This window comes from Schistocerca gregaria, chromosome 1 (assembly GCF_023897955.1).
Source record: "Schistocerca gregaria isolate iqSchGreg1 chromosome 1, iqSchGreg1.2, whole genome shotgun sequence".
Taxonomy (NCBI): Eukaryota; Metazoa; Arthropoda; class Insecta; order Orthoptera; family Acrididae; genus Schistocerca; species Schistocerca gregaria.
In genome coordinates this window covers 105,422,613-105,435,671 of record NC_064920.1, presented here as the reverse complement: position 1 = coordinate 105,435,671, position 13,059 = coordinate 105,422,613, and the positions used below count along the sequence as shown (strand labels likewise).

The 13,059-nt window shown below is 40.0% G+C and overlaps 1 protein-coding gene across 1 annotated transcript in view; it reads left to right on the top strand.

Annotated features, from left to right (window-relative positions):
* Positions 1-13,059, top strand: part of LOC126334525 (uncharacterized) — a 1,455,833-nt gene that overhangs the window by 1,359,823 nt on the left and 82,951 nt on the right. Inside the window, exons 9-10 of the mRNA XM_049996880.1 lie at positions 2,135-2,240; positions 9,187-9,412. Of these exons, the coding sequence (XP_049852837.1) occupies positions 2,135-2,240; positions 9,187-9,412 (332 nt within the window). The remainder of the gene's footprint in view (positions 1-2,134; positions 2,241-9,186; positions 9,413-13,059) is intronic.

Genomic DNA, 13,059 nt, shown 5'->3' with positions numbered 1-13,059 from the left:
GAAAACACGTGTGGCGTGTCATACATGGTATTAGTGACAGTACATGTGTCATATAATAGCAATCTCTTATTAACACACCTAATTTTTATGATTGGCAAGTGAGTGAGATATGCCTCCTTGCCCAGTATAGGTGTTTGTATCAATGTGAATGTGATCACTCCCAAGGAAATGATGAAAATGTAATAGTTTGTCACATTAGTTGCACCAGATGAAGCAACAGTTTCACAATTACACAGTTTCTCAGTGCTCTGTCAAAACTTACGTGTTTAATGTTCTTGAAGTTGTTCCGTTTTGGAAGTCTTGATTCTTGAATTCCTTTATTGCAGCATAGTACACATCAATTTATTTTCATTTCTGAGAGCCATCTATGTCGTATCTTGCATACTCTCACTGTTAATCACATTTACTTCTGACAGTAATGTATTCTTACTGCATGACTTGTATTCTATAGTCAGTGTATAGTATGACAACTGCCAAGAAAGAGAACAAACATTTCAGTGACCAGATGGACAGTTCATAATGTTGTGAAAAAATAAATAGATGAATGGCACGAAGCACTTTTGAACGTGGCTCACCCACTTGGCAGTCCGACACCATGGCCATGTACCCAATATGCCAATGCTATGTCAGGTTCCTCTTTATTGCACTTCTTGCCCTTGAACCATTCCCTTTTTTATTTTGCATTTTTTTCACAGTTCAGTTCATCTTCTTCAGGTATTTCTGCTTTGTCTGTGTTCAGTTTGTGATGAGCTATCCACTGGGGCATCTTACCACTAAATTTGAGAGGGTGTGATGGGGAGTTTCCCTTGTATGCACACTGTCATATGCCAAAAACCTAATTTTATTATTTTGAACCGTTCATGAAATGGAAGGGGTGTTACATCTCCTTGGGTGTAACCAATTTCTTTTGAGTTGTGAGATACACATGTCAGACTTCAGGAAAGTGAAAGCACAGTGATCTTAGCAGGAAACCCTAAAAACTAAAGTGAAGTAAATGTTAAGAAAAAAATATATTTATCTGTGCAACAGGTCTGCTTCTTTCATGATATGTTTCTTGAGTAGAATTATATGTTCTTAAATTTTAGTAAAACCAAAATACTAAATATTTTTTAAAGTTACTGGTTATGTAATACATTATACGTTATGCACTGCAGAATTCTCCAAGATAATAATACTTCACATCCAGACCAGGAGCAGAAAATAGATCTTGAGACTTTTGGGCCACAAAAATACATCCTTAATGATTTACGTATACCACTGTGACCCACAAGCCACATTACCGTGTGTGGCAAAGGGTACTTTTCGTACTACTATCATTTCTCCCCTTCATTTCGGTAAGCCTTCCTCACAAGAATTCTCACTGATGGCAGTACCTGCACCCACAACTGTGTGGCAGAAACAAAGAGAGAAAGCAATGGCATCATTCCTCATCAATCGAACAAAAGATGATGTGAACTCAGCCATCAGCAGAGAAGGTTATGCTGACCATGTTTTGTGATGAAAAAGGCATCATCATGACACAAGAGACACTATCAAGATTTTTGCTGATTAATTTATGTATCTTTGGCCCACTCAGTGATGCACCAGACAGGAAGTAGTTGTTTTTGATGAGGAAATAGGTCACGTAGCGCACAAGTGGCTATGCAGACTTCCATAGGCAATGTTTTCTGTTGTAAAGGAGGGCAAACTTATATTGAATATGGGAGAAATCATGTCAAAAAGTGATTAAGCTTCATGCAATATGTGCACAATACTATATTTTTGTTTTTAAAAGTTTACTGTTGACAAACCCCTGTATTTTGTTTGGTGTGAACTTTAATGATAATGAAATGGTAATTAGCAAGCTAGCTGCTACTACATACAAACTACTGCTTGCTGCCATACCACATCTGGAGCATAATATTACTACATTTCAATACAAGCACTGCATGGATTCTGGTAGAAAGACTAAGCTTGAAGAAAAAGAAAACACTATCACTAAAAATTCGAGTTAGTGTAATGGTCAACAAATTATTTTTTTCCCTTTTTTATTTACCATCTAAGTTCAACATCTCATGTACTGCATCAAATTTCTAGTACAAGATGTGGCTAGAAATACAAGTAATTAATAATCAAATATAATTTTATTGCACAGCCGCATATTGGCAGTCAACAGTGCTGATGAATTCTACAGTATCATGGGTGTTCTCACACGAGAGATGTTGGAATTTGGACTGATGGATACCAACAATCTTGTTAAGGTATGTGTAACTGTAATATGCCTCTTCTTAAACCAATATTTTCAAAAATTTTACTTGTTATTCACTCAAATAATTTTAGCTTTTTATTATAAACACCAGCAACTAGAGGCTTTCATCTCTGAAATCGTTAAAGGAGGAATTTTCATTGTGCTCTGTAAATATATGTTGTTAACATATTTCTGTATTCCAAATCCCAGGTATAATATACTGAATCCCCGATTTTTGAGTAAGCTTTTTATACGTCAGAAGTGCTATGACACTGCTGTAAAGAGAGATTCCCTCAGATTAGCAGTTCTATAAAAAGCAAGCAAAAAAATACTTTTATTAAATAACAAATAAGATGACATATTGCTATTTTTTAGCAATGTGTACTTTGCAAATGAACATTTATGATGAGTTAAAATTCTCTGCTTGGCTGAGACTCAAACTCCAATGCTAGCCTTTCACAGGCATTGCACTACCACTACTCTGCAGAACTCATGGTCCCGAACTCTAGTGTCTGGAGCTAACTGGCATTTCAAGGCACAACTTTAAGGCTAGCTGGTACCTGTTTCAAAAACATTACTTAATATCAACAGTTCCAATCACATTAACTCTCCTTGTTTAAATCCATATGGGAAATATTCTACACATTCCCTGATAATTTAAATTATGTAATTCGTTACTGAGACATATATTTAAATATATCTTTCGTGGCAGCACCACCACAGAGCCGTTAACTACAAGCTGTAACTGAGCTCCTCAATACATTAACTTGCCACGTCATGTTGGGTAATGACATGATATGACCTCACCTGTTTAGAACTTTACTACAATTATCCATCTAGTAATCTAAGAAATCAACATCTGAGATTGTTGCTGAAATGTCTGAGTCTCCAATTTAACTCTCCACCAGCTCCAAAACACAGAACCGCAGATGATACTGACTAACTCTGGCCTTACTTGCTGATCTGCCAGCTGTTTTCCTGATTTGCTCCATAACCCAACTGATGTTGGGAAAAAATGTACAGAGTAACTATGGTCTTACTTTCTGTTTGCTCCATAACCTACCTAATGTTGGAGCTCCCAGTGACCAGTATACCAAAGTTCTGTGCCTTTCTGGACCCTCCAGAAAGATCTGTCACTATCTCAACACCTGCAGTATCCTGTTCTGATTCATCTCAGCAATTGATGGGCAACTGCTGAGACATTATGAGACAATTATGCAACCAATACCCACAGATAGCATGCCCGGTTAGCCGTGCGGTCTAACAAACTGCTTTCTCGGTGGGAAAGCACGCCGGTCCCTGGCACGAATCCACCCGGCGGATTAGTATCATGGTCTGGTGTGCCGGCCAGTCTGAGGATGGTTTTTAAGGCAGTTTTCCATCTGCCTCAGTGAATGTGGGCTGGTTCCCCGTATTCTGCCTCAGTTGCACTATGTCGACGATTCTGTGCAAACGCTGTCTCCTTGTACGCGTACACCACAATTACTCTAGCACACAAACATTAGGGTTACACTCGTGTGGTGTAAGACGTTCTTGGGGGAGGGGGGGGGGGGGGGGGGAGGGTTCTACTGGTGGCCGAACTGCACAATAACCCTGGCTTCGGTGTGGGGCAGCAGTGGTGTGAGTGGACTGCTGTAGCCTGTTGTGGGGTTGTAAACCATTGAGGGCTATGGCAGGGACGAAGCCTCTCCATCGTTTCTAGGTCCCCGGTTCCATATAACACAATATCCTCAGTTACTTTCTGCCCAAATTATTGTGAAATTGCCATAGTACATCACTCACCCTCAGGTAATGTACATCGGGAGAGGCAGCAACAACAAGGATCGGAGGCACTGCCAGAGGCACCACACTCTTTGCCCAGTGCATCAACACCGCTACAATCCAGAGTCACAGCTTGAAGCCTGTTAACAATAGCTTCTGTTCCCTGACATCAGGCAGTTTTTAGTTGTTCACCATTAGAATTTCACCATCCAGAATTTGAATACAGTTAATACTGATATTAATAGAGCAATAATAATTAATGTAATCAATGTAACATAACTGATTTGTGACACTTTCAACATTGTATCAAATTTTAAGAATGTTCTATCTCATTAAAAGAAAAGAACTGTATTAGATAAGTTACAGGAGATCCAGGCTATGCCTCAAAAATTATCAGATTGATGTGAGCATTGGCTATGACAGTGATAAGTAATTGCACATGATGGTCATAATACAGAGGTGGGCATGTGGATACACATTTTGAAAATGTCTGGCTGCTGCAACTGAAGTCTGGTGAGTGGGTCAATAAACTTTGAGGTAAATGATCAGGGTGCTACCACAGGGTGACTGACTGACCACAGTGGCTCTTAGCCAAAGACAGTTCTGCTCTCTGTGCAAAAATGAGGCTTGTGAGCTTATTTGAGAGAATAAAGCCTTCCCCCTTCTCTCTCTCTCTCTCTCTCTCTCTCTCTCTCTCTCCCTCCCCCTCACACACACACACACACACACACACACACACACACACACACACACACACACACACACACACACTCAAATTATGATTATAATGGGCATATGCATATACCTCTCACTGTAATGGATATGGATGGCACATTGCGAATGACACAAGACAGCCTTGATTGGAGGTGCTTGCATTGACATCTTTAACTTTATTTGTTCAAACTTTAAATTGTCCTCAGATTTAACTGAAGATATGATAACCTGAGAACAGCTAAGCAGCCTACATATAAGTGGCTGGGAAATTTTTTGAGTGAAAATTAGCAATAAGTGTTTGTTGTTGTTGTTGTTGTTGTTGTCTTCAGTCCTGAGACTGGTTTGATGCAGCTCTCCATGCTACCCTGTCCTGTGCAAGCTTCTTCATCTCCCAGTACGTACTGCAACCTACATCCTTCTGAATCTGCTTAGTGTATTCATCTCTTGGTCTCCCTCTACGATTTTTACCCTCCACACTGCCCTCCAATGCTAAATTTGTAATCCCTTGATGCCTCAGAACATGTCCTACTAACCGGTCCCTTCTTTTTGTCAAGTTGTGGCACAAACTCCTCCCCAGTTCTATTCAATACTTCATCATTAGTTATGTGATCTACCCATCTAATCTTCAGCATTCTTCTGTAGCACCACATTTCGAAAGCTTCTATTCTCGTCTTGTCCAAACTATTTATCGTCCATGTTTCACTTCTTCGTGCTTAGGCCTACTTATTTTTTAACAAACACAACTGTCTATGATGTCAAAGCAAATAAAGCTGTCTGGCATTCATGTGGTGTTGATGGCAAGTGATTGTTACTTATTCACACTATCCATGAGTAACAGAATCCAATATTGTCTGCAAATCAACGAAGTCCAGCCTGTCAACATAAATTAACCAAGCCAGAACTGAATGTTTCAAACCTAAGTTCAGATTGGAAACAAAATAATCTAAGTCCAAAATGTCCTCAACATAATTAGTCCTAAACCATATGAAAATGCATGAAAGACTGAACTGGGTGGCCGTTATGGCTTGCTAATTGGCAATTCAGCTTCTCACATCTTGCTAGTGCTCACATTCCTCAGACACTGGTGCAAATACCATTACTAACAGCCATCAAAGTCAGATTTTGTAACTCATTGGACTATGTCATATTTCACATGGTCATGTTACATATCAATTGAGGGATGTTCTTGCCATGCACCTGGTCACACATCCAGAACTTTAATATTATTAACAGCATTTGAATATTCTTTAAAGTATTGGTGTGAATTTCTGCTTACTAAACTATCTGAAAGAAAGTGACCTTATTCTCTATGTGATACCAGAGTATCATTAGATCAAGTGAAAAGAAAGATCATCAACTTTTATTGGTGTATAAAACTGGATTGGGTTTTAATTTTTTGTACTATTTTCACTGCTCCTTTATTTTTCAACTAGCAAAGTGCCACTTTTCAGGTATGATGGATGTCAACAGTATGGTGTGACTCGTCGATCACTTTGTTGCTTGCTGTAGTTTCATATGCTGCTTTATGATTTTCTGTGTTAATTTTATCCATGCTACTATTCTTTAAACAAATACAAGAAATGCAAGGAATTCATTATGTACCCTAAAACACAAAATTTACTGCAATTCTGTGACTAGCTCAATCCATTCTGCTACACTGCCTTTAAAATGACCCATTGTTCATGTCTGTACTGTATTTATTTATGAAGTTATGAATTTTCTGAGGTTATAAGTACGTTCTGTAACTCCTGAAGAAATAATGCTATTGCTAACTGCCTAGTCTTATTCTCTTTGTGTCTCTGAGATGTCTCTGTTAGTGTATCACATTGTTACATAACTATATTGGTTCATGTACATTCATTGTGCGAGGGGTACTTCCGCAATCCTCATGGGACCTCTCCCCAGGCCCGGGCTCATGGTCCACATTCGACAATGGCTGCAGTCATTTTTGGACACAATAGGCCGCCTCCTGACCTGTGCTAACATCAGCGTGTCTTCTGTTCATCAGTTTGGACAGACAAGTGACCAGTTTATGTATCTGGAGTATTTTGTTTCAGCAAGCTCCTCAGTCTGCTATGCATTGTGACTCCCTGTCAAGGACTTGCCTGTTCTGCCATGTCTTCTTTTCAGTGGCCTGAACCAAACTTGCACATTTGCTTTCATGCTGAACTCAAAGGACTATCATCTTACAGGCTATACAAGGTCTGAGAAAGCAGATCTCATTCTCGTTTTGCTGGTGTTCATCCTTCTGCTCATATTTCTTGAGTTACTGGCTGGTTAAATTGGTTGGTCATCTGCTGTCATACCTACGATGTACAGTGATTAATTCGAGGATAACATTTGACACGTAACGTATCTGCATGCAATGTGGCCCACATGTTCTATGCCATTATCAATCTGCATAATGAGGTGAGGCTGTACTTATGGTCTGTGAACAATGTTGCTAGTTAAGTTTTCTTCATGATCTCCCTGCTTCTCCTCCCCCCTTAGGTAGTGACAACCCCCTTTTTAGATACTGGCAATATTTATGCCTTGGCATTTAAATTAGTGTTTGACTATTCTTTCTTTTATACTTATTTGTTTCCCATCATTCACTCACACACAAGTATGCTGTTTTTGGTGTGGGAATAACAGTGCCTGTCCTTTGTAATTTATTGCTAATAAAACAATATGTGGAGAATAACACCGTGGTGTGTCTGTACATTAATTATTATCTTATTATGTCCTCCTACTCCTTTCTAAACTCCACTGCTCCAGGAAGCATGATCAAATCACTGCTCCAGGAAGCATGATCAAATAAATTTGGAAGCTACAAACTTGTTAATGAGATGGATTCCAATTACACTTTATGGCAGACTGTTGCATTGCATCTTGGCATTATTAATATGCATATATAAAGAGGGAAAGAGATTAGTGACATTACAGATTCCTCCAATAATACACATAGTAAACATAGTTCCGATTCACCATTCACCATGTACAGTTATATAATAACATGAAAGAAAGTACTAATCCAGATTGTTGGAAGAAACCAGAAGACTATAATGAGAATGCTACAATAAGAGGTCACACTAAATGATAGTTGCACTTCAGGTGATGCAAAGCTACACTACTAAAAATGTGAACAACAGAGAATGAAAATAAGAAAACAAAACAAGATCTTGTGGCTTCTTACATATTGATGACTGTCTATAGACTACTCCATAAAACAATTATGCAAGTTGCTGGGTAAGCATTTAGTTTCACTGTTGCACACACAGGCCTACAGCCATCCTTATGATCTTATTTATTTTGTGGCTACCATGTTCGGCACCTCAATGTGCCATCTTCAGGCTGTAGTTGATGCTGAAGGGACTGTCATGTTCCTTATATATACTGCATCAGTGGCCAATATAATTGGTTACGCAGACTATCTGTAAACTTTGATGTCAGCACTTCAACCATCAACTACACTCTATAGATGGCGCATTGAAGTGCTGGAACTGGTAGCCACGCATTTCATTTTCTTACGATAGTAAACGGCTGTGGTCCCTAAGACCTCCAGTCAAAATGAAGAACTTATAAAAAATTCCCTGGTGTCTTTTAGACAATGCTAACATGATCCATAAAATTCAGGGGATTCTGCTATAATCAAACTTTGTCTTCGGGCCATATACCACTCTTTTAGTGCTAATATTTAATGAACTGCTCCATAAACTGACCCCTGGTAAATTATTTTCTTATTCTTTAGTTGAAGCCTGTCTTCTGATGGTTTCCTTTCCAAAACCCAATTCAAATAGTGAAAGAGAAGGAATAGCAATGCACTATCACCAAAAAATTATCTGGAATTTTTTTCCACAAACTGGAAACATCTCGTGAAATCTGATGATACAGAAGAATGATAAAAATTAAATAGGTAGACACTGTAATTAATGAAGAGGTACTGAAGTGCATTGAGGAGAATATAAATTTCTGATGTAACTTGACTAAAAGAAGGAATTTTTGATGGAATACATCCTGCAGTATCAATAAATAGTCATTTTGATAATTGAGGGAAGTGTGAGAGGTAAAATTTCAAGATATACCATCATGGAGAGTTGAATCAGACCAGTCTTTGCACTGATGACCACAACATCAGTAGTGGAAGAACCACTCAAGGCTTATTTAGATAAAAATGAAGTCATTTCAATTGGAAAAAGTATACATTAACTTATTCTTCCATAAAACACTTATTATGAAAGTCTATACTTGTTTGAAAACACATTTATAGGAAAATTATGTTAATAACTTTGAGGGCTCCATTAAAAATGTAATGAAAATTTGGGAGTTGTATGTCTGCTCTGTTAGCATAAAACATTGATACCATGACATGTTTATTGACTTCAAAACAAAAGATAATTTTCAGCAGAGTTCTAAATGTAATGTTTCACACAATCTGTAATTTTAATGTGAAAACATTTATTAATATTCCGATATTGTCTCATAAGCTTTCTTACTTCCAACAGACTGTAGTGAATCTTGCGCCATTTCCATTCCCGGAGCTGAATGAATTGCGGGACAAGTACCTGTACAACATAACACCTTGGACACAGAGTGTTTCCACAGCAGCTAAAAGAGGTCTAAAGATATTTTATAGTGATGATGATGATGAAACAGATGAGGATGATGAGAAGATTGCAGTAGCTGCTGCGTATGGCATTTCAACTGTTTTCAGGTCACCAAGGAGAAAAGGTGAGAAGTACAATAGGAAATGATAGCAGTCTGGGAACTGTTAATAAATTGTAATTGTTATGTCTGTCAAATGGCCAGTTGCTTTCTTCTGCTTTTGCTGGTGTTGTGTACTGCTGTGTATTGACAAAAACTTGCACTACCTTTTGGGTGTATTTGACAGCCAACACCTGTTTGTCTGTTTCCATCTTACACATTATAAGCCTCCAAAGAGTAAAAAAAGTTAATGTTATTAATTGATTCATTCATGCATCGTATTTCATAAAAGCCACCATAGAGAAGACCCATTGGGGATGTGGAACTAGTTAACTCATATATTAACAGATACAAAGCAACCACTACTGGCTACCTCTGTGGAGTAGATTCAGAGCATATTATGAGTAGTTTTAATATACTCACACTCATAATTATGGTAATACTTTTAGGTTATTGATGTATGCATATCAGGGGGGAAAATCAGTTGCTTTGAAAAAAGAAAAGGAAACAGCTGTTTCTTTTCTTATACTACTCAATTGATGTTTACTCAGTGTTGGATAATAGCACCGAGCATTTGTGTAACTTCACATAGAGCACTATCAGCTGTCTGTATACTGACAAAGTTAAGATCTATATACTTACAGGGTGTTTCAAAAATGACCGGTATATTTGAAACGGCAATAAAAACTAAACGAGCAGTGATAGAAATACACCGTTTGTTGCGATATGCTTGGGACAACAGTACATTTTCAGGCGGACAAACTTTCGAAATTACAGTAGTTACAATTTTCAACAACAGATGGCGCTGCAAGTGATGTGAAAGATATAGAAGACAACGCAGTCTGTGGGTGCGCCATTCTGTACGTCGTCTTTCTGCTGTAAGCGTGTGCTGTTCACAACGTGCAAGTGTGCTGTGGACAACATGGTTTATTCCTTAGAACAGAGGGTTTTTCTGGTGTTGGAATTCCACTGCCTAGAACACAGTGTTGTTGCAACAAGACGAAGTTTTCAACGGAGGTTTAATGTAACCAAAGGACCAAAAAGCGATACAATAAAGGATCTGTTTGAAAAATTTCAACGGACTGGGAACGTGACGGATGAACGTGCTGGAAAGGTAGGGCGACCGCGTACGGCAACCACAGAGGGCAACGCGCAGCTAGTGCAGCAGGTGATCCAACAGCGGCCTCGGGTTTCCGTTCGCCGTGTTGCAGCTGCGGTCCAAATGACACCAACGTCCACGTATCGTCTCATGCGCCAGAGTTTACACCTCTATCCATACAAAATTCAAACGCAGCAACCCCTCAGCACCGCTACCATTGCTGTACGATAGACATTTGCTAACGATATAGTGCACAGGATTGATGACGGTGATATGCATGTGGGCTGCATTTGGTTTACTGACGAAGCTTATTTTTACCTGAACGGCTTTGTCAATAAACAGAACTGGCGCATATGGGGAACCGAAAAGCCCCACGTTGCAGTCCCATCGTCCCTGCAGCCTCAAAAAGTACTGGTCTGGGCCGCCATTTCTTCCAAAGGAATCATTGGCCCATTTTTCAGATCCGAAACAATTACTGCATCATGCTATCTGGACATTCTTCGTGAATTTGTGGCGGTACAAACTGCCTTAGACGACACTGCGAACACCTCGTGGTTTATGCAAGATGGTGCCGGCCGCATTGCACGGCCGACGTCTTTAATTTCCTGAATGAATATTTCGGTGATCGTGTGATTGCTTTGGGCTATCCGAAACATACAGGAGGCGGCGTGGATTGGCCTCCCTATTCGTCAGTCATGAACCCCTGTGACTTCTTTCTGTGGGGACACTTGAAAGACCAGGTGTACTGCCAGAATCCAAAAACAATTGAATGGCTGAAGCAGTACATCTCATCTGCATGTGAAGCCATTCCGCCAGACACGTTGTCAAAGGTTTCGGGTAATTTCATTCAGAGACTACGCCATATTATTGCTACGCATGGTGGTTATGTGGAAAATATCGTACTACAGAGTTTCCCAGACCACAGCGCCATCTGTTGTTGACAATTGTAACTACTGTAATTTCGAAAGTTTGTCTGCCTGAAAATGTACTCTTGTCCCAAGCATATTGCAACAAACGGTGTATTTCTATCGCTGCTCATTTAGTTTGTATTGCCGTTTCAAATATACCGGTCATTTTTGAAACACCCTGTATCTGAATATGGTGTCTGTTCTTTCGGACATGTCCAAAGGAACAGACAGCATTCATGACCTGCAGCTGTCTAGAACGAAATTAGAATTATATATTAATACCTTCAGCTGCTGACAGGAGTTGATAAATATTAATGGGGACAGGTAAAAATGTGTGTCCCGACCGGGCCTTGAACCTGGGATCTCCTGCTTACATGGCAGATGCTCTATGCATCTGTGACACTGAGAGCACAGAGGATAGTGCGAGTGCAGAGACTATCTTCTGCACACCTCCGGTGAGACCCACATTCTCACCTTATATGTCCACACACTACGTTCATAGTGTCCCTACCCAACACACTCATTACTCATGGAAGACATACTTATCAAGTCCCGTAAGAGTTCAGGTAAATATGTGTGCATCTGCACAGGAGGAAGGCCATGGCCGGTATTGCCAGAACTGTATACTTATATGGATATGGTGTCTGTTCTTTCGGACATGTCCATGCACATGCACAAATGACATACACATGGCTCTTTTATCCCTGGGTGCTGAAACCTGACTGCATTGAGTAGTGATATTGGCTGGGATGGGTAGTGGGATCACAGAAGAAGCATAGCATTGGAACAGGGAGGGGTAGCAGGCAGGGGTTGGGGGAGGATATGGTAGTGCTGAATGTGGGAGTGTGCATGGATGTGATGGGAATAGAGCATCGTCTGCTAGGTGCAGCAAGGGGAGAGAGAAGGCCATCTATCCTTTTCTTTTTCTTTACTTTTCTCATTTCAAAATGCACTCCCTTCTCACCTGCTTACCATGCATTTTGCGATGCACTGACTCCATGCCACCATGTGGCAATCATCCCACCCATGTACTTGTGTAATACACAGCAATGTGTGAACACAGATCATTGGTGCTGGAGCACCTTGCATCTCATGTTCTCACTTATATAACTATTCCTAGCCCTTCAGATATGAGTATTTTTACATGTTGTTGTGGTCATGCCTACATGGCACATGTATTTCTCACGCCTCGTCCCTTCACAACCTCTCCCCTCACCTACCTCACATTCATGCACGTACCATACTAACTTTGCTCCCTGTTTTTATGCCTGCTACCCATTCTCTCCACTCAAATCTACCTACTGACTTGCATAATTGTTCAATTACCTCCCTTGTTTTTTTATTTCTTATATTGATTTTGATCACATGCCATTTTCACAATGTGTCCCTCTCCTGTTCCTACCTTTATGCTCTTCCCTGCTCCTGTTCCAGACTCACACATGCCTTCTGGGTCAACTGCTTAGTCCTTTCCCTATCTCTGTTTCTTTCCTTTCTCTTTCCTTTAACCCCCTCCCCTACCAGTTCCCCACAACACCCTCCCGCCCAACAGCCCTTTTCTCACCATGGCCCTGCATGCTCAACAGGCAGCACTACATCATCTCTCCCCACCCCTACTTTGCTACCCCTTCCCCTCCCTGCTCCATTTCTCTCCTGTACCTCAATTTGCA